Raw genomic sequence first — 22868 nt, 5'->3', positions numbered from 1 at the left:
TGAGCAACCACACAATTATCTGCTCCTCCCTTATCTCTGATTTTGAATTCTTGTAGGAGCAGGATCCAACGGATGAGTCGTGGCATGACTTCCTCCTTGATCAATAGGTGCTTTAGTGTAGCATGATCCGTGTATACTATCACCTTGGCACCATCCAAGAAGGAGCTGAACTTAAGGCAAATACCAATGCCAGAAGTTCCTTCTCCGTTGTTGCATAACTAAGATCAGGTCAATGTCTTACTTGCATAAGATTTGGCATAATGCTGATTATCCTTGCATTGGCCTGGCACTACTCTGACGGTGTAATCATTTGCAACGCTCGTGGCCTCGAAAGGAAATTTCCAATCGGGAGGATGTACGGTCGGTGAAGAAACGAGTGCCTCATGGCACTCAATGTCCGAGGGCAATCTTTTCTCTGACCATAAAGTGACACTTGTCCTAATTAAGGTCAAGGTGTGTTTCTTGGCAATTACCAGAGACTGAGAAATCATCCATGAAACCTTTCATGATGCTCTCAATTGGGTCAGAGAAAGTTGCCATCTTACACCTCTGAAATAAAGCTGGTGCATTGCAAAGACCAATGACATTCACCGGTAGGCGAATGTGCCGAGGGACAGGTGAAGGTAGTCTTACTTGGTCATACGAACTTAGTGATGACCAGAATATCCATCAAGGTATTGGAAGAATGAGTGTTTAGCCAGCCGTTCAAGCACCTCGTCAAAGAAGTGGAGAGGATAGTGGTCATTTCGGATAGTCTTGTTGACTATCGATACACGTCCTTGATGACTTCCCTCCGAGGTGTGATATCTCTACTCTCATAGGTGATTGCTCCCTTCTTTGGGACCACTTGAACTAGGCTGACCAAAACACTGTCTTACACGGGGTTGATGACGCTCGTGTGCAGCAGTCGCAATACCTCTTGGTTCACTACCTTCCTCATCGCATTGTTCAGCCATCACTGGTGCTCTCAGGATGACTTATGGTCCGGTTCCATAAAAATGCGATGGGTGCACAAATTGGGGTTGATCCCCTTTCTAGCCCTAGAGAGAATACCTGTTGACGGACCGGTACTTTCTCTAGGACTGCAACGAGCCGCCGAGTCTCACTCTCTGTCAGCTTGTTGTTGATGAAGACTGGCATGCTACTATTGTTGTTGTTGGAGGAAGGCGTTCTTCAGCCTAGGAGGCAGCGGTTTCAGCTCAAGAAGAAGATGTTGCGGTTTTTCTTCTTCGTTGAGCTTGAGGTGGCCGCCCGGATCTGGTTCCTAGGTGAATTTAATGGCATCTTCTTCAGAGATAGACTGCCTTCTCCCTTGGGTCTTTCTCCGGTCTAGCCTTTTGCAATTGTATTGCCTGAACGGACTAGCCTGACCGGGATATTCTCTTTGTCAACCTCGAGCTATGAAGAGTAGCTCGGAATCCATTGGAGTTGACAAGTGGCCCTATTGGCTGACCAGTCAAGAGAACTTATCACCTTTAGGGATATCGAAGATGTGGATATCCAGAAAGATCTTGTTATGCCCCATCTTCAGGGACATAACAGGGGAAATCTTGTGCTCTGATCATGGCACAGAATTCCTCCATTTTTCCTAAGGGTTCAAGCCTTCCAATTCCAACTCGTGCATTTTGGGAAACTACTCATTGGAATGGCTTGATTTCTCCCTCTGGATGATACTGGTAAAATCTCATGCCAAGATTCCACAAAAAGTATGCCGATCGGCTGGATTCGGGCCTTCCGGTCCAAACAGTATCCGTTTTGGGTCAATTTTGGATATGTTGTTCCTGAGATCAAATATGCACCAAAACTTGTGGAACTCATTAGTAATAATGGTTATGGCATGGTTATGACCTATATTTCATGAAATCAGGCGGAGTGTTGGCGGCGAAAATCATCGATATCGACCGCCAACAGCAGCCAGGTTCACGCGGCCATTAACTCCGGCCTCATCTCTCTTTCCCGGGAGTCGTGTTCCTCTTTTCTTTCTCCTTCACCCTCCTGCTCGTGCCCTAGCTCGAGCAAAGCTGCTCCCGCCGGTGCCCCGGCCACCTCTGGCCACCATGCTTCGATTCCTCTCGCGAGATCCTCCCCGACTGCGTCCTGCACCTCCAACACACCTCCCTATGCCTCGCTCGAGCAATAACCGACAGGAATCGGCCCCTCCATCTCCGGCCACCATGGAAGCTCCACCTAGATCTCTGTTCACCGTCGATCCGCACCCTCCGGCGATCTTCCGCCCAAGCTGAGCCTCTGAACAGGTTGCCCTCGACCCCATGAAGCTTCCCAAACCGACCACCGCTGCCCTTCCTCGCCGGAGTGCCACCGCGCCACCGGCAGAAGCTGCACGCCATGGCTCGGCCAAAACCGGTACCACCAGTTTTGAGAACCGCTACCACTGGTTTTTGCCTCACCAGTACCAAAACCGGTGCCATGGTAACCCGGTACTACCGGTTTTCGTTAGAACGGCTGGGTGTGAATCGGTATAAGTTGTTAGTATTTATATTTGGATGTTGGCTATTTTGTAATTATAAAATTATGTCGGCATTTCTCATATCATATGCATGCGTGTAGAAACCGCGACCGAGGAAGTCGTGTACGAAGTGATCGCGGAACCGCAGGAGCAGCAGGAATGAGCCCAGCAAGAGACTTGTGAGGACCCAGCCCAAGGTCGGAAGGGCCCAAGGCCTTGATAGCATTAACACTGACTTAGTGTTACACCAGGCAAGCCCCGGTGCATCACCTACTATTTTAAATTAGAAATCATTATATATTTATTACCTGTGCATTATGTTTTCAGGAATTGTTTGAAAACTTAGTTGCATGATCCATAGGTTCCTTTGTGTCTTATACTAGTATGTGTAGGTCGATAGCACTGCTATGCTTAGTAGGTCTCGGTAGAAGTCGAGTGATTTCCTATCACTCGCGAGCTATAGGGTAAAAGTCGAGTAATTTTTGATTACTCGCGAGATATAGGATGTATTCATATTTCAGTACAGTAGTATTACAAGTAAGATGGAAAAGAATGGAAATTTGAGACCGAACGGGAAATGATGATGAGCTTTAGGATATGAAAACAGGACAGGGTTATCTGGTTCGCCGTCAGTCGCTCTCGAATATGAGCACCTTGGTCGCAACACCGCATTGTAGTAATGATATGGAATAATGACTATATATATGATGATGGATACTTTGAGTTTTGATTTAATACTCTACCATGTTTGCTCTAGTTAGCTTATGTAAATAGTAGATTATGGTTAATCTATATAGAATCTTGAGCTCAAATATTGAAAATAAGAATCCATTGTTAGTCGCTTTTTGGCAAAACAAACCCACCAGCCAAAAGTCTTGCATATCTAGATAATGGGCTAAGTATACCTATAGTCGGGTAAGTCTTGCTGAGTATTAGTTGCTCGGGGTTAGTTGTTTACCCTGTTTCAGGTATAGAAGCTAACCTGGATTAATATCGGTGGGCTCGATGTAACGTCATCACTTTTTTGTAGTTATTGTTTTGTTTTATTGGTTCTCATTCAAAAATTTTTCCTCTTAGGTTATATTCTCTTCCGCTGTTGTCAACTATTTTATGTAAATTCTAAATTTAAAGCTTTTTTTGTAAATATTTATGTTGTTATCTATTTTTGTGAAATTGTATCACGCTGGTACCATCTGTGCTCGCCGTTATGCGAGACTACTGGTGATGTTTCGTTCGGGGGTTGAAACAGGCTATCAAGTTACACTTAATTAAGCTAACGCGCCTGATGTGTTCAAATGATGGTCATTACACTTAATTAAGCCCGATTAACTTGGCGGTTCTGTCACATGTATATGCCCTTAGGGGTGTATATGCTAAAAAACTCGACATGGGGGTATGACGGGCCCGATGTTTTTTATTAAGAGGAAGATATTTGGCTTAGAAAAACTTCCGAACCCTAGCTTCACTAGCCGTGAGAGGGATTTTTTAAATCTCAGCCTTAAATTCGCCCCCACCAGAAGTTGAACTCAGAATATGAGAAGTGCTACTGGAAATTAGAGGCCCTTTTGCTTTAGGGGGTGCAGATGCACCCTCTAAAAATGCAAAACAAGTGATTACATCAAAATTTCAACCATATTTGCACCTTATAATTCTACGCACCCATAACACAAATGTACATCCCCTCCAATTTACTCTAGCTTCACTATTGAATAATATATACACATATAACATTGCTTCCATATGTACGCGGTGGCACCGAGGCGAGCAGAAAAGCAAAAAGATGGTCAAGTTTAGCACCAATCCAGTGGTCTTCTCCGCTCTTGTCATCTTATAGAAAAGCAAGAAAATGGCCAAGTTTGGCAGCAAATCGGTGGTCTTCTCCGCTCTTGTGAGCGTGCCTCGCCGTGACCGCTGATGTGGGGCCGATGGTGTGTCGTTCGTATATGAAGCGCCACCCTGGAGCTCTGGGTGACAATTCCCCTAGCAGATGGCGCTGACTATTGTCTTGTGCAGCTTGATACAGGGTTGAACCTCGCCATCTTAGTTACTCTACCATCATCGGCGGATGAAGCGCTAAGACGGTGTGGTTCCTGCTCCCCGCGGTATCTGGAGGCCGCTCTACACATGTTCATCAATTGATGACCAAAACTGAGGCCTTACATAGGGTGCCATATGCACCCCCACCCCCCAAAAAAAACAATAATTAAGATCTTGTTTGGATCCCCTCCAACTAAATTTAGCCTTGCTAAAGTTTAGATTTTCTTAAAGCTTAGGTTGCTAAACTTTAGCAAGTGGTTGTTTGGATCCTTGAGCTAAACTCTTCTTAAATAACCATGCTACCCTTCATTTATTACTTCCAACTCCCACCGGTGGAGTAAATATGAGGGTATTTTAAATTTTGCTGATTTTTAGGAAGTTTTAGCAATTCTTGGGTAGCTAATGACTAAAGCTCTTTTTGGCATCACGTTTGGATCCAAAGTTGCTAAATTTAGCTAGCTAAACTAGCAAGGGGATCTTGCTAAAAAAAACTAGCAAGGGGATCCAAATAGAGCCTATATCTAATTCTTCATATTTGGACCTCCCATAACTCAACTCTTCATTTTTGTGAGAAAAAGAGCTTTGAATTAACTTATTGGCTCAGTGGTATCAGTGGCCACCAAGTCCACAACACAACTAGGACAACCATTCCATGCAAAGTCGACTTCCTAATAAGGACACATACTCCCTCCATTTCGAATTGTAAACCATTCCAACTTTTTTGAAGAGCCAAACTATATTTTATATTTGATCAAAATTATAGAAAGAATTATAAAAATCTATAGCACCAAATATATATACTAGAAAATATATTTAATGAAAATCTAATTATACTTATCTGGCATCATAAATATTAGTAATTTATTGTATAAACTTGATCAAATCTAAATATTCTGACTCTCCAAAAATTGTAATGACTAACAATTTGAATGAAGGAGTGCATCCCTAGCTAGGTGACAAAGGCATGGGTAAACGCACCTCCTTGGCCACTAGATCAGTGGCGACAACTTGACCAGCCGACCACATTGCTTGCGCGCTTGGGGGTACGGGCGCGAGGCGTGCGGGGGTGCGGCTAGGTGTCGCTTCAGGCGGTGGTTTGAGGAACGATCACCTGAAGCAACCGGTCTCCGAGCTTCTCCGGCACGGGTGGGCTAGGGTCTCGCCAGAGCTCTGCACTAGCCGCCTCCCACCGCCGCCGCCATCGTCCACCCGCCGTCACGCTCCGGCGCTAGCCCCACCACCTTCTCCTGCCAACCTCGCCGCCCCTGCGCCTGCCTCCTCCGCTGGGCCGGCTTGCTGCCGCCGGCCCATCCTCTATGGCCAGTGGAGAGCAGTTGCCCCTGGGGAACCTGAATGCAGAACCCTAATCTCATCAGTATCTCGTTAGAGTTGAAGAGGAGGAGATGATGGGCCGCGATGGGCTAGAACTGAGGTAGTGCATCTTGACACTTGTCGCATAAGAGACATAATCGCGGCAAGGTGCGGATAGTGGTGGGGGAAGTCTATACATCGCACATGCGAGTGGAATTGATCCACTCGCAGATGCGCCCCGCCGCCTCCCCCGCCGCCTCCTCCTCCTCCTCCTCCGTCGTCGCCTCTGCCGCCTCCGTCTCCCCCCACCTATCTCCTCTGCCACCTCTGCCGCCCTCCGTCTCCCCCGCCGTCTCCTGTGCCGCCTACGCCCGCCTCTGTCGCCTCCCCCGCCGCCACCGCATTCTTCCGTCTCCTCTGCCACCGGAACCGCCACCGCCGGAGCCGCCGCCGGAGCTCGCCAGAGAAGAAGCACAGTGTTGTGCGATGTGACTTCTGTTTTTCGCATATGCGATGAATAGACTTCCTCATAGTGGTGGGCACGGCAAATGGGCTGAGCCGGTGGACGAGTTGAATTCAAATTGGAAGTTGAAACAATCCGATCTGTTTGTTGCTCCGCCTGTCGAGGTAGTACTAGGTCCTCAACTTGAATAATCTGAAGTCAAACTCACAGATCATTCAAGTGTGTGTCTGCTATCGCTGTCCCCAGAGTTCAACACTTCTGTCAATTTGCTTTGGTCTGCCCAGTGGACCAAAAAAATGTGGGTTCAATCAAGAATTCAAGATCCTTCCTCACTGGGCCCACTATTTTTGGGTTAGTGAGGCCTACTAAGCCAATTCCGGGTGAGCCCACTAGTGCTCCAAAAGGAAGGAAGAGAGCGCAGCAAGTGTATACTTCAATGGGCTAGACCAGTTTACTGAAAAATGTATATACCGGCCCGGAAATGACTATTAAGGTCCAAATAAATATACCAGCCCGGAAAGGTCCAAACAATGCGGCCTCTCTAATTAGATGAATTAGCAGTGCTCCTACTTTCATTTTTTAAAGAAGTGTCCCCCTGTTACAGCATAATACCCATAGCACTAATTTAAACAAAAACTGCAAACACAGACAGTTTACAAGGCCAAACCGAACAAAATTGTCATGACTATGAACGGTTACTTAGGCTAGCATTCTGGCTGGGGCTTGTTAAGCGTGTGAAAGTGTGGCCCATGGGCCGTGGAGCTCTAGCGGTGGATAGGTTATAACCACCAGCCATCCTCCTGTAACGAACCATGGTTTGAACAGACATTCTAAAACTAACGGAGGAAGTTGTCCTCTTCCTTCCCCACGGAACCCTGCCGTGTTCTTCCTCTTAATCCTCAAATTCTTGCTAGCTTTTCCCCAATCTTCCTCCTACTCCTATCCAGGACATAACAATTGGTATCCAGAGCCTCTCCCCCCCAAAAATTTTTCCCCTCGCTCAAGTTTGCGTCCTGGCGCCGCCGCGCAAGCCCTCCAAGTTTGAGTCTCAGATGGCTTCGTCCTTGGAGGATCTCGTCACCAAGTTTGAGAGCTTTGATCTCATGATGAACAAGGTTCTCGACAAGGTCACCGGGTTGGAGGCATGGCAGTCCTCCGCTGACGCTTCCATGGGTTCGCTGTTGACCAAGGCGGATGACACCGCGTCGAGGCTGCAACGGTTGGAGTCGGCGCCGCTTCCCCGGCCGCAGCCACCCCCGCCACAGCCTCCTCTTCCACCGCCACTGCCTGTGGCGTGGACCGACCCGCTCGACCTCAACCTTGCTCCGGGTCAGGCGACGCGTTCCTCTGCATCGGCCTGGGAGCGGCCCCACGGGCACCGCGTCGAGCACGGCCACCGGGATGTTGGTGGTGGGATCCTCGGATCTCATCCGCCACGCCCGGTCATGGGTATGCCTCCCACCTCTCTACCTCCTATCCACGATTTGACTCTGGATTTGGGTGCTTCCTCTGTTCGTGTTGGTCGTACCCCCAAAATGGATTTCCCAAAATTTGATGGCTCCAACCCTAGATTGTGGAAGGATAAGTGCGAGCTATTTTTTGAGGTTTATGGTGTGAGTGAGTCTCTGAAACCCCGATTCACCGCCCTCAATTTCTCGGGTTCAGCTGCTTCCTGGCTGCAGACATTGGAGCGGCGTGGTAGAGTTGGTAGTTGGGAGGAGCTGCATAAAGCTGTGTGCAACCGGTTTGATAGAGATCAGTACTCCGTGCACATGCGACAGTTAGATTCCTTACGCCAAACTGGTTCGGTTGACGAGTACCATGCCCAGTTCGAGCAGTTGACTCACAGCTTTTTACTTTACAATCCAAATTATGACGATACCTTCTTTGTGGTTCGATTTCTGCATGGTTTAAAAGATGAGATTAGAGCCCCTATCGCTTTACATCGCCCATCTACTGTGGATACTGCTAGTGCCCTCGCATTGTTGTAGGAGGAGTTAGAATGTCAGCGCCGTCAGGCTGTTCTCAAGCCGGCGCACAAGGACTTGGGCAAGACTGGCAGCCGGGTTTTCTCTGCCAATGACAAGTCCAAGTTTTCTGGGAAGCAGGATGACAGTAAACGGGGCGACAAGTCAGGAGTGGAAACCAAATGGGCTTCTCTGCTTGCTTATCGCAAAGTGAATGGACTCTGTTATACCTGTGGAGAAAAGTGGACCGGCAAACAGCATAAATGCCCGGATCAGGTCCCAATTCATGTGTTGCAAGAAGTTATGGAGCTGTTTCAGTTGGAGGGTGTGTCGGATTCAGAATCCAGTGAGCCTGACGAAGATGTTTCAGAAGGTTTTGTAATGGCTGTCCAACATCAGCAGTCAGATCATCCGAAACTTGTCAGGAAGACAATGAGATTCAAGGGTTTGGTGGGTAAGAATGAGCTTCTGATCCTATTGGATTCGGGAAGTGCTGGCACCTTTGTCAGTTCATCAATGGCTCAGCAATTTCCATCTCTTGTACAAGCTTGTGATTCCCAACAGTTTTCCACAGCTGATGGCACACCCATGGTTTCTGATCAGTATCTTCCTGGTTTTCAGTGGAGTATTCAGGGTCACTCCTTTACCTATGATGCCAGGGTTCTTCCTCTTAAGTCATTTGACATGATTCTTGGAGCTGATTGGTTGGTTGATCACAGTCCAACTTGGATTCATTGGAAGAAGAAGTTAATGCACTTTCCCTTAGGAGGCAGACGTATCAAGATTTCAGGTATCGGGGACTCTGTATCTGAATGCAAGGGCATCAGTGCTCATAAGCTGAAAGGGCTGCTGAACAGAAAAGCTGTCATGCATATGCTTGAGATCCAACGTGTTCCAAGTTCAGCCCAGTCTTCTTCCAGCAGTTCTTCTGATCAAACTGTCCATTCCATTCAGACCTTGGCAGCACCTCCTCAAGTTTCTGCTCTGGTTCAGTAGTATGACAGTGTATTTCAGGAACCTGCAGATCTTCCTCCTCAGAGGCCAGAGGATCATCATATCCCATTATTACCAGGTGCTCAACCTGTGAACATTCGGCCCTACAGATACTCTCCTCAGCAGAAGGACGAAATTGAGAAACAAGTTCGTGACATGCTTCACAAGGGCCTTATCCAGCACAGTGTTAGCTCCTTTGCTTCTCCTGTCCTCTTAATCAAGAAAAAAGATGGTTCATGGTGCTTTTGTGTGGATTATCGCCATCTTAATGCCATTACAGTCAAAAACAAACACCCTCTCCCCATTGTGGACGAGTTGTTACATGAGTTAGCTGGAGCTCAGTGGTTCTCCAAGCTGGATTTCCGTTCTGGTTATCATCTTATCCGAGTAGCTGTTGGTGATGAGCCTAAAACTGCATTTCGCACTCATAGTGGCCTTTATGAATTCAAGGTGATGCCATTTGGGTTAACAAATGCGCCTGCTTCGTTTCAGAGTATCATGAACAACATCTTTGCTCCCCCTCCCCAGAAAGTGTGTCCTGATTTTTATGGATGACATTCTTGTCTATAGTCCTTCTCTGGAAGAGCATGTTCACCATCTGAAACAGGTCTTTGATATTATTCAGCACCATCAGTTTTATGTGAAGTACTCAAAGTGCATATTTGCTCAACAACAATTAGAGTATCTGGGTCATGTGATCACTGCAAGTGGTGTTGCTACTGAGCCTACTAAGATTTCTACAGTTACTAATTAGCCACCTCCTACTCCTAAGCAGTTGAGGGGTTTTCTTGGCCTCACAGGCTATTATAGACGTTTCATACGCGATTATGGTATGTTGAGCAAGCCCCTTACTAATTTGCTGAAAAAAGGAATCCCATTTCAATGGACTGTTCAGACACAAGATGCTTTTGAGTTACTTAAGTTTGCATTAGTCAATGCTCCTGTGTTGGCTGTTCCTGATTACTCCAAACAGTTTGTCATAGAGACTGACACCAGTGATGCTGGTTTTGGAGCAGTCCTCATGCAGGAGGGGCACCCCATTTCTTATTTGAGCAAACCATTAAGTGACAGGAACAAAGCTCTCTCCACATATGAGAAGGAATGCATGGCTCTCTTGTTAGCTGTAGAAAAGTGGAGATCTTATTTGGTCGGTCAAGAGTTTCTCATTAGAACTGATCATAGGAGCTTGTTATTTCTGGCTGAACAGAAAGCAACCACAAAGCTGCAACAGAAGGCTTTGCTCAAGTTAATGGATCTCAATTTCAAAATTGCTTATAAACAAGGGGCAACTAATTCTGCAGCTGATGCCCTTTCAAGAAACCCTGATCCCACTGCACTTCCAGTTTGCAGTATTTCCACCTCCACACCTTCCTGGATGGATAGACTGTAGGAGGCTTATCTCTCTGACCCTGAAACTCAGCAGATGCTGGTGGAACTTTCTCTGTCCTCTCCAAATGACAAGGGTTTTAGTCTGCAGGATGGCATCATCAGACTTCATGGTAAGGTCTGGGTTGGTTCTAACTCTCTTGCACAGAACCATATCATGCAAGCCTTGCATGCTAATGGCTTGGGAGGCCACTCTGGCATCCAGGCCACTTATCATTGAATTAAGGCACTTTTTACTTGGCCCAAGATGAAAGATTCTATCACTAAGTTTGTGCAGTCCTATGAGATATGCCAAAAGGCTAAAGTGGAGCATGTCAAGTACCCTGGTTTCCTGCAGCCATTGCCAGTACCAGATCGGGCTTGGAAAGTGGTTAGCTTAGATTTCATTGAGGGTTTGCCTCGGTCTCAGCATTACAATGCCATCCTTGTTGTGGTGGACAAGTTCAGTAAGTATGGTCATTTCTTGCCATTAGCCCACCCATTCACAGCTCTCTCCATTGCTCAGTTATACTTTTCTCACATCTACAAACTCCATGGCTTACCGGAGGCTATCATTTCGGATCGGGACCGAATTTTTACCAGCAATCTGTGGAAGGAATTGTTCAAACTCACAGATACACAGCTGCTCATGAGTTCGGCTTATCACCCCCAAACAGATGGGCAAACCGAAAGGCTAAATCAGTGCTTAGAGGCATTTCTCAGGTGTTCTGTGCACTCCTGCCCCAAACAGTGGAGTAAGTGGCTTTCTTTGGCAGAATATTGGTACAACACTGCCTTCCACTCTGCCCTGGGTTGTTCTCCATTTGAGGTGCTGTATGGTCACCCCCTCGCCATTTTGGCATCTCCAATTCTCAAGACTGTGTGGTCACTGACCTGGCTGACTGGCTCAAGGACCGTAATCTGCTCACAAAGTTGATCCAACAACAGCTTCTTCGTGCTCAACAGCGCATGAAACATCAAGCAGACTCCAAACGCTCTGAACAGGAATTTTCAGTGGGTGACATGGTCTATTTGAAGCTTCAACCACACATTCAGACTTCAGTGGCCGATCGTAGCAATTACAAGCTCTCTTTCCGATACTATGGGCCTTATAAAGTGTTGCAGCAAATTGGTGCTGTTGCTTACAAACTTGATCTGCATCCCGAGTCTCATATTCATCTGGTGGTTCATGTGTCCCTGCGTAAGCAACATGTTCCTCCTCAGCTGTCGGTGAGTACTGACCTTTCTTCAGTGGCTTCTGATGCTTCTGAACCAGCGGTTCCACTTCTTATCCTTGATCGCCAACTGAAATTGTGTGGCAGATCGGCGGTGCCTCGACTACTGGTGCGCTGGAATCCTGTCTCTCAGCTTCAGACCTGGGAAGATGAGACCGATCTCAGGTGCCATTTCCCGAATGCGCCAGCTTGGGGACAAGCTGCTTTGCAAGCAAGGGGGAGTGTCATGACTATGACGGTTACTTAGGCTAGCTGGCTGGGCTTGTTAAGCGTGTGAAAGTGTGGCCCATGGGCCGTGGAGCTCTGGCGGTGGACAGGTTATAACCACCAGCCATCCTCCTGTAACGAACCATGGTTTGAACAGACATTCTAAAACTAACGGAGGAAGCTGTCCTCTTCCTTCCCCACGGAACCCTGCCGTGTTCTTCCTCTTAATCCTCAAATTCTTGCTAGCTTTTCCCCAATCTTCCTCCTACTCCTATCCAGGACATAACAAAAATATACACATAAAAAATCAAGGTCACGATTCTAACACGACTGCGCCTGAGATCTATTATTATCCCTAAAACACCGAAGAAAAAGAATCCAATGCTGCAACTGCAAGCCTATCAACCCTGAAGATCAAGAAAATGTACACTGGTTCAAGTACTCAGCAAACACTGCATCTAACAGAAATCCCACTATTGGCATCTCCTGAAATGTACAAACTGGAGAACCAGTACCAATAGACAAAAGCTACATTCTTATTGTCAGCTACATCAATTAAGCTAACTAAAGCTATATTATACACTGCTCACTATGGCGGGGAAGCACCAGTCTCATTGTTGGATGTCTTCCCCTGAAAGAACTGAATGGATGACGGTCAGGCTATTCTACCTATTTGGGCAGGCCAAACAGACTTTACAAAAGGTGCATGAAGCAACGCTGGCATTTCTATATGCCAGCAGGCACCCAGGAATCACATGCAGCCTATCTTACATGTTCGGTTGTACAAGCAACAAAAGCTATGTTACATCACCGACTGAACCACCGTCACCGTCTGTCCGACTGGTAGGTACCAAAAGCAGTTTGGCCTAGATGCGTGCTGACACAAGCTTCAACGCACTGTTTCAAATATAGATAGGTTTCACATCGTTAACCCCAAAGATTAGACCACAAGATGGACACCGCTTCTGTCGGCTGCTAAGTGGCTTCTGTATGCACTGATTGCAGAACAGATGGTAGCACTTGGCAATCACAACCTACAATCAGAAAAGTCATGCCATTTGATTAAACATTCATTTTTATTTTTAGAGTATGTCAGGAACAACTAAAGATCACTACCTCCTTCTGCCTATCGTGACAGATGCCACACTTCAATATGCCCCTATACTCCTTGACCTCATGGTGAAGCTTTTGCAAGACAGCTGAATTATCTGTCTTCTCTCTAAGAGAATTAGCTTTACTTGACATTAGATCCAAGTCATCCTCTATTCTCTTCTTACTAAACCTGGAGTAAAAATGATCTTGTTAGAGTAAATATATTAAGAAACTAATTGCTTAACAGGAAAGGAAATGTTTGTATAAACAACCTCTCCTTCTCTAGTTCTATAAGCAGCTCGGCAACTTCCAGTCGATTGCTTCCAACCTTAGCTTGTAGTTCATCCATTGAATGCCTGAGCTTTGGAGCCTCTCCACGCATACCAGCCAGCTTCCTTTGAGAATTGGCCAATGAAATAGATTGCTGCATTGCGTCCTCTGACAATCTCCTAACCCGCTCTGACCAAACTCTTAGCTGGAAATTAATAGAAAATATTCAGCTCTGCAGCCAGATTTATACAGCTTCTCAGAATGAATGTGCCACCAACCTGGTCCTCTAGGCGGAAAATTTTCTGCTTGTACAGATCCATCAAAGTGCTTGCATGTTGCAAATTTCTTTGCAAGCAGAACACTTCCATATGCAAAGCATCATGTGACTGTTTTGCTTTAACACCCTCCAGGAAAAGCTGCAGTCGGAATTGAGCAAGTAATTCACCAACTACTAAAAAATAGTATGCTTCTTACAGCTCTATACATTCAAAAGCACCAAGGTCTAATCCTCATATTGGTCAAATGCTCGATGTAACTCAAGTGACAGTTCCATTACCAGTAAAATTCCAATAAAATCAAAGTCAATTTAAGATCAACTATGATGCCTTAACACATCATGATGGTTACATGATACGACATCTTAAACAGGTTATTTGTAAAAAAAACTTAAGTAACAATCAAGATTAGTCTTCTCAGGGCCTTGGTAACCCTAAGTCCAAAGAACTAGCGCAAGTCAACAAACAAGGAAAAATAAGAGAAAGCATAGGCAAGTATAAGGCCTTGCCTTCGTTCCTACTTCAATAGTTCAATACTACGGCATGCAGTTCTCCTATGCATTTGATAAAAAAGAACTAGCACAGAGCCTATCACACTTACATCGTACAATGCTAACTCTAGTGTTACAATCTGTTAAATAAAAATCATGTTAACCACAACATCCAGGTGTGTTCCAATAATGTAGTTCCTTTGAGCAACTCAACCTTTTCAGTCATTCAACTACATATCAACACAGGTTTCTAAATGCAGCAGATCACCATGGTTAACACAAGCTGGAAATTATTCGCCAGCATGAAGCTTCATGTATTCATTTTTGCTCCCTAGTTTGGTTTAAACTAAAAGCAGGTCAATGGAGTACCAAGTTCCTTCAGCCAGAGTCGGGAATAGCTGAAATTCTGCCAACTTGGATCCTACTACTCTTCTAATATATATTTATTTTAATATGTCAATGTTTTTTATCCATTGCCCAGATTGGAGCAGGGTCTCACCTCTCTTGCTAATGGTCTGGGCCTCTGGCAGTGCTCCCTGCCTATGGCTTCTTTGCCACACATTTCTTTTTTTTATTATTTATTTTAAGGCACCAACTATAACAAAGACACTCCAACTTGAGCCTGTCACAAAGCCACAGAAAATCTCAATTCCATCCCTGAATAATCAGCAAAATCCAACTCCAAAAAGCTCCACAACAAGCACCACTATAAAATTCAGAAGCCATTGATGGCATATGTAACACATAGGCTCACTGCCAAGATGCCAACCCCTTGTCAAGGTGCTATTTCCGCAAAAGACATCATATTAGACATGGTCCATACATACAAATCGTCCACTACCAGATATGGCCTAACCTGATACTAATTAATGAGCCAACAACCCTGCATAAGCCCTTACTTAAGAATAGGAACCAGGGGCAACTGGTAGCTCTTCGTTCACCCAGACACGCCACCCACTCCAGAGAAACTGATCCCTTTTTCGGCTGAGCTCCTCGGTGACCCTCCATCCCCAGCCACCTACCCCACCTGATGGTTCTCCCTAACCATGGTGATCCCTTGTCCTCCAGACCCTCTACTTATTCTTCCTCTAAATCATCTTTTAAATTGTTTCTCTCACTAGGAGGTGATAGAAATGAACTGGACACCAGAACAACCATAGGGTCATAGGGATGTGTCAATGCAGCAAAAACAAAATGAATGCACAAGTCAGAGTAACAAAAGAAAGCAATTTGCACAAACTGATGGTGGGGTGGAAAATAGAACATCTTCTTAAGGAGTTAAGAAAATGAAATAACATAACTGTCGTAAACAATAACACTGAGATGAAGAAACATGAAGAAAAAGTAACCGCATGAATCAGTCATTTGAATCATCACCTTTGTATTATGATCATCTCTTTCGATGATCTGCTGTAGCAGTTGCTGATTTTGTGACATTATGTCTTCATACGCATGGCCAATGCTCTGTAATCAAACATAAGAAATCAAGACCTGAAAATATAATGCTGATAACCATGCCCAAATGGTGTACATGGAAGATTGTCCACACCTCAATCTCCACCACGTAAGCTTCACATTCCTCATGTTTAGACTTCAGTATATCAGATAGTCTCACTAGATATCTGAACCATAGAAATCCAGCAATTGATACCACTTTACTTGAAGAAATTATAAAAGAAAACATGCCTTCCAGACTATTTCAAAAGTCTTGAACCCACCCATTATAAAAAAGTAGAAATAAATTGTCTCTTCTAATTGCATTTCTAAATACTAAAGGAAGAGTGAATATGCATGAAATACCTCCTAGAAGTTTCCAGCTTCTGCCTTAATTCAGTAATCTCAGCTTCAGTAGTTGCTAGTCTCTGCTGAGACATTGCTTCAGCTTCATTGGCTGCAATTACACGCTGCTCTAATTTACTTTCATCAAGAGAACATTTTAGGACATGGACTTGAGCCCATTCATAGAGTTCCCTATCTCTCGATTCCATCAGCTGTCTGCCACAGAAGAGTAAAAACATATGTAAATATAGCAGAAATGCCTATCCATGAACTAAATGCACTGGACAGTAGAATTGTTAAGTTAAAAAAAATACACAGATTACAGTAGCTAATGCGATAAACATTGGCCAACGAGATTCAGTAATCAGCTACAGGAGCTAATATGCCACAAACAAGTAACTTTGCAGCAATGGCATCTACCCAACATTTTCGTAGAAAATAAGTGGGGGGAAAGTACCCTTCTCCAGAATGTCACTCTTAGAATTTACATGATGTTCCTTTCAAAAAAATAATAATTTACATGACGTTGATTTCAAAATAATATGAACCTACCTGGAATCAGTGGACTCGTGCTTATACAATTCCATAAACAGCTTAAGCTCCTGTGTATTTTCTCTCAGATCACGAACCTACAATTTGTAACATATATGTTAATAAAAACCACTAGCATGCACAAATCCTGCAGCATGTAAAGCATTGAACCCTTTAACCAGATTAGGAAAAAAAACAAATAAAAGGATTACCAGATATTGAAGTTGGCTTATATCGGAACCAGCATGGGCAGATCTGCATGATATTTCTTCAATTTCTTGCTCCTACAAACAAAATATAAAAATTGGCACATCGGCAAATCAATGCCTCAACACTTGCCCACTTATTGTGCAAACCAACAAAACAAAATATACCTTTCTGTTCAGGATTCCAGAAAGCGAATGAACTTCTGCTCGCAAAGAATGCAACTGTAAGGAAGCATCCTTGTGTTTGGACAGTTCCGTTTGAATAGCACCCATTTCTGTTGGTAGGGATGACACCAGAGCTCTAAATTTTGAGATAACTTGGTTCCGACCTGAAAGTTGCAGAAAAAAAATCATTATTTCCTGCTTCAAACAGAGATCAGTAGGAAAAATATTTCAATCATGTTGTGTAGTAAAAACAGCACCAGGTTCTCTTGAAGCGTCTTCGAATTTCAGCACCAGCATATTCTTTTCATTACAAAGTTTCTGGACATCCTTTTCAAGATCAGCAATCCTAGAAACATAGTATGCAGAAACTTTCTGGGGTATTTCAGCAAGATCAACTTTTTGATTAAATTGCCTTTCTTGCCAAACAAAGCTATCCATATCAACCTGAAACATGGAAAAGTAGAAATTTAATCAAAGATCAGCTCTATTAGGGTAACACATCTGCTATACAGGCGTGCAAATTCACTGACCAGTAACCACCTGTAATTTCTCTAACAATGTTTTGTGATCATCTAACTCTGCTTGAGACTTCTGAAGTTGGTCATTAACAAGCTGAAAAGCTTTGGAAGAACGGATGCTTTTGAAATCTGTCAGTATATTCTGGAAGAAACCAAAAAAAGGGTAAAACATCATGTAGAATTCAACATTACAAGGCCTAACTTTCAACCACACAATAAAAATTATGTGTTGAGTACAATACTGTAAAGCAATTTTGCATTCTGTGATTGATCAGATATATTTGGCTCAACAAACCTGAAATGTAGCTAACTTGTTCAAAGTTTCAATCCTCTCTTTGTGCAGTCTCCTAATTTCCTCCAAACGCTTTGAACTCAATTCCTGATTATATTAGCATGTGTCAAGTTTAAAGTCCATATGCACATCTAGAAAATAGTTTGGACTTTGGAGCTCTAAACATACCATTAACTCCTTGTGGGTAGCTTCAAGATCTTGCAGTTCTCTTTGTTTATCTCTCACCTTCTCTGCAGTCGCATTTTTGTTTCCCAGTGTTGGAACAAGGATTGGAGTCCCTTGCTTATTGTCTCCCTGTACTTTCAGTGCTGCCAGTTTGTGCTTGGTTTCTTCCAACTTAGCAACAGCTCTGGTCAACTCCTCTTGAAAAGTACATAAAATGCCTGGATTAGTTTTACTATTACACAACAGCTATGTATAGATAGTATAGTATCAGGTGTTGGCAGTGGCAGTGATAGCAAAAAAATCATTTATAATTTCACAACTTACTATTGCCACAAAGCTTTCAACAATTTTGACTGAGATTAGTTTAACTTGTTTGATAATTCAAGGTCCAGAATGGAATTTTAAATACTGCTGATGTACTTTTTAAGGACAAAATACTCTTCGAGAATGGAACCCCTCAAAAGATAATCATACATAAAACAAATACAAAATACCTTTCAGACATTTCTGTTCAGCTTTGTTCCAGGCATTTGAATCTCTTTGTTTTTGGTAGTCCCCTGCTAACTGTCTGTGTTTCAAGTGAAGATTATCTACTGCCTGTATCACCTTATTAAGCTTGGACAGCACATCGCTGGTAGCACTATGCAGATGCCTGCTGTGTTCTAGATAACATGGGCAAATTAAGGAAAATTTCAGCATAACATAAACCAACGTGAATGTTAACACTACAAAAGAAAATATGAGCAGAACGAACCATTTTCTGGCAATTTAGTGAGAGCAGCAGAGACAAACTCGTTATTCACATGCCACAGATCACTCAATGGAAGGAAGATCTTCTCCAGAACATTAACTGTTGATGATTGTTCTGGAGGGACATCGTTTCCCAGATGGCAACTGCGAGAGTAACCTGAACTTTCTGTGGCACCAGCCTCCAAAAGTCTATTTAAAAATCCCCTTCCAAGGGTCCTGCATATACCATCTGAGAAACAAGATTTGCACATATATGAAGGACAAAATGGGACAGATATGAAACATCTAAAGCAGACAACATAAAACATCAAAGGCACATGCTACTCACATAAATATTTATTTATTAACAATCATGAAGAAAAACTGATAGAGGCTAGTTCTGCAGACAAACATATAAAACTTGTCACAAAATTATTTTCGAAAGTGAAATGGACCACAGACACCTCAATAAAAAGGTTTCACAATACTGCTAGTTCACTGTTTTATTAGTAGAAAGTATATAAGCCAAAAAAATCATTGAATTCTTAGCTGGTCCATGTATGATTCTAGAACAATGCAAGGTCCAAAACATTCTAATGCATAAAGTACAGCTTCATACCCTTCCGTACATTGTTGTGGCCTGTACCGTAGCTCGAATGTGAAGATTCACTTTTGCAAACAGAAACTAACTCAAGATCTGCTACAAGCTGTTTGGATAAAGGAATTTCAGCAGCAAGCCTATGTATGTACATATGTTATGGGAACCTGTGCAAGGCTAGAAAAACTTACTCGCTCCCAACAACTTTTGACCAGGACAAGTGTCTCATTATGTGTCCTCTGCTTCTCTTTTAAATCATTGAATCTACTCTCGAGAGCACGGAACTCAAATTTGTGGACTTCCAATTGTTCCGAAAGCTTTTGATTTTTGTATTTGAGTACAGCAAAATCAAGCTGCCAAATAAGAAAGCATAAGATGGCAGTTCAGCACAACTATATACTAAAAATTAGCATCAGAATGAAAATATATCATAGTAATTCCAGTACAAAAAGAACAGCATAGACCAACACATTAGCACCTTCATGTTCAAACCTCAAGAAATACAAAGATGGAATGAGATGAAATAACAATAGTGGTATTATATGATGTTGGGTGGGATGGGGTGGAGTTTGGAAGAGATGCCTATATGCTCACCCAGCAAGCAACTAGGACTAGGTCCTTAACGTCATAGCAGCGCATTCTTACATTAACCCAGCAAGTCAGCAATAAGCCAATAATGTGCTGACATCGATAATGAATAGAAAAACTGCACCAGGATTACGGGTGTACTTCTTTGAGAACAGAACTGGTTTCACTGATAAGCGAGCGCCAACAAATTCATTCCAATTTGTGGCATACGAGATCGATTTTAGCTGCAGATCCCAACATGAAATGGTAAGAAATAAATTAATCTTGGGTGGCAGGAGCTCTCGCATTCACTAGTCACTAGAGAATAAATGGACATGGATTGCGCAATTAAGTAGTCATTTATATCAGACTACTGGCATGTTCCTGAGCCATACCATATGTGAACCATTTGAAGCAAGAAAACCATATATATGTAAAGTTATTATCAGAGGTCTTGGTACCAATTGGTATTGCACAAAATGACACGGAGATAGGTTAAGCCCTCGCTTTCCGCAGCATGCCTTTCTATTTTCTGCCTTGTGCAGTACATTGGCCTTTTCTGTGTAGACTCAAGTTTATATCCATCTTCGGTGCTAGCAACCTCCTTCTGGAATATGTCATACTGACAGAAGTTTTCTGTGGCATCCTTCCACAGATCATACTCCTTGAAGATTGTATTTGTATTCCGACAATCATAGTACTTCGGTCGCAAATGCAAAATGTTCTCCATCCCTCCTTCCCTTGTCCAAACATAATACATAGTTGCATGGTAGCTAGATTGATAGATCTTCGCGATTCTTTTCATGTGCTAGGCTTTGTGAATTGCAATTTTCTGCTTGTAAGGTATTATAAGAGATCACTCATAAACTGTTTGGTTGTGGATAGCTCCCTGATAACTACTTTAATATTTGCATATGTGAAATAATATTTCTTGATATTATAGTCGAATGCTGAATTGCCCATTGGCAGTATCATTGATTTATTAACGGCCCTTACATCACAGGAGTAAGTGTTTCACTAAGGGATGATGGTCTGAAGTGATTCTAATGAAATTTATTTCTGTTGATCACCATTTATGACAAAGATTGCCTAACTGACTATTTTATATTACAAGACAGGAAAGTTGGGTAACGTAAGTTGGGTAACGGTTACAATAGTATGCCTTTAGTGCCACTACTATCCTGAAGGTTATAAACTTATAATAGTATGCCTATACTGCTACGGCAATGCTCCATGACTTTGTTATAAATTCTATTTCTCATAACTTCACTAACCTGGTGCAACCTGCAACCACGGAAACTCATTGCACCCAAGTCTGAACAGCCAGCAACCTTCCCCCACCTTATCCATTCGCCTGTCACCCTCCCATCGGTCACCCTCATCCCCGCAACACGCCAGGCCACACGTGCCCCCACCCCCGCCCCTGCTGCCCAACACCCCTCCTTTGCCCCTGCTGCCTCGCCTCCTCCTGCTCGGCCCCCACCCGACATCGCCTCCTCTCACCTCCTCCGCCGCCACTTCTGCTCGATGCCCCCTCCTTCCTCACCAGCGCCCGACATCCCCACCTCCCCCCTCGCATCCCTGCCTGGGCGGATCTGCAAGGCGGACACAAGGGACGGCATGCTGACCCTCCTTTCGCCAACTGACGAGCTGGCGCCGCCTAGGGTACTGCCTACCCCCCCCCCCCCAGGCCAGGGGCTACCCCACAGCCCAGCGCATAAGTGCGCCTAGGCGAGCGCGGAACAGCGCCTTATTCAACACTGAACTAGGATTTGTATAAGCTAAGACATTACATCTAAAGTAAAGTTTTGGGTACCAGCATCAGGTAATCTCTCTCAAGCACCTAAGCACAATTATAACAAGTTTTTTTATAAACTTATCAGAGGGCAAATAATTCTTTGGAAGTCAAAGTAATCCATCAAGATGGATAACATGGAGTGCACATCAAAATATTTCAATTCATAGTTTCGTTTTTCCTGGTAACCGAGAGTCCGATAAGATGAAGCAAGCAACGAGGCAATAGATAAAAAGTGCAGACGGCTGTCTCAATACAAGATTTTCAGTTTTTTTTCAGTAGAAATACGAGTACTAAAATCTCGTCGAGCACAGAAATTAATCGCTCGTTTTTACTTACCGGGCTAGACATAGCACTTTTGCTGGGATCTTGGACGTGGAGGCAAGTTGACATGCTACTGATACTGGTATTCACTAAATCAGCATGAGGTCCTGAATCCGGCACAAGTCATTGCAGATGACAAGATTCCAAATCTTAAGGTACTGACAAGAAAATCAACTTTACAGATTCAGATCGGAGCTCTTACATTGCAGCTGACGGATTCCATCCGTGTAGCCGTCGTTTTTGCCCTTAAACAGCCGCCGACCGCCTGGAGGAGGCGCCGCCGCTTGCGGGGGAGGTCGGGTTGAAGCGCCGCCGCTAGGGTTCGGTCATAGGCTTAGGCTCGTTGCCTCCAGATGCAGCGTGGTGGTGGTCGGGATTGCCGGATCGGGACTCGGGGGGGGGGGGGGGGGGGGGGGGGGGGGGGCGTGTGGGCTCGGGAGGTCGGCAGGATGCAGGCGTCGTTTGGATGCTGGATAGAGTATGGGAAAGGGAAAAGGGAAATGAGATGGGATGGGATAAGAAGAGGAGAGGGTATGAGACAGGGGAATGAGCGATCCAACTTCTCTGACTTCATTAATCCAAGTCACACAGAGCAACAGCATGGGTACTGTAGCGATCGATCCTATCCACCCATCTTATAGTGGACGGCCCACAAAAGCTCAAAAGTCACGGGAACAGGTCAGGGAATCCCGATTGGGGAACAAGGTAGGAGGGATGGGGAATCGAAGGCTTACGGCCGTTTAGTTTCAAAAAATTTGGGCAAATTTTTTTTTTGAAACTTTTACAATATTAATTAAGAGTTTTAAATATATATTAATTATATAACTAATTACACAAATGGACAGAAAATCGCGAGACGAATCTATTAAGTCTAATTAATTCATCATTAGAGATTGTTTACTGTAGTACGACATTATTTAATCATTGTATAATTAGATTCATTAGACTTATCTCGTGATTTTGTCCGAAGGTTATGGAATGGGTTTCGTCAGTTGTCTACATTTAATACTCCTAATTAGTGGTTAA

General features: G+C 44.1%; 1 protein-coding gene across 3 annotated transcripts; it reads right to left on the bottom strand.

Annotated features, from left to right (window-relative positions):
- Positions 1-12459: 12459 nt before the first annotated feature.
- Positions 12460-22243, bottom strand: LOC120671491 (E3 ubiquitin-protein ligase BRE1-like 1). Of its 3 annotated transcripts, none has more exons than XM_039951833.1 (20): positions 22045-22241; positions 21858-21949; positions 19348-19509; positions 19178-19265; positions 18584-18808; positions 18324-18491; positions 17833-18026; positions 17668-17751; positions 17395-17514; positions 17112-17298; positions 16858-17018; positions 16696-16767; positions 16505-16581; positions 15974-16168; positions 15723-15795; positions 15551-15637; positions 13686-13823; positions 13410-13612; positions 13162-13327; positions 12460-13079 (listed from the first exon to the last, which is right to left on the bottom strand). In XM_039951833.1, exons 2-20 carry the CDS (start codon positions 21909-21911, stop codon positions 12948-12950), a joined length of 2586 nt encoding a protein of 861 aa, XP_039807767.1. In that variant the 5' UTR covers positions 21912-21949; positions 22045-22241; the 3' UTR covers positions 12460-12947. The 3 variants fall into 3 exon arrangements, with proteins under 3 accessions (XP_039807767.1, XP_039807769.1, XP_039807770.1); XM_039951835.1 differs by having other exon boundaries at positions 12499-13079; positions 21858-21974; XM_039951836.1 differs by lacking the exons at positions 12460-13079; positions 13162-13327; positions 13410-13612; positions 13686-13823 and adding an exon at positions 14751-14795 and having other exon boundaries at positions 22045-22243.
- Between the last annotated feature and the right edge of the window lie 625 nt (positions 22244-22868).

This window comes from Panicum virgatum, chromosome 4N (genome assembly GCF_016808335.1).
Source record: "Panicum virgatum strain AP13 chromosome 4N, P.virgatum_v5, whole genome shotgun sequence".
Lineage (NCBI taxonomy): Eukaryota > Viridiplantae > Streptophyta > Magnoliopsida > Poales > Poaceae > Panicum > Panicum virgatum.
Note: the sequence above shows the minus strand (reverse complement) of the source record. Positions and strands in the feature narration are given on the sequence as shown.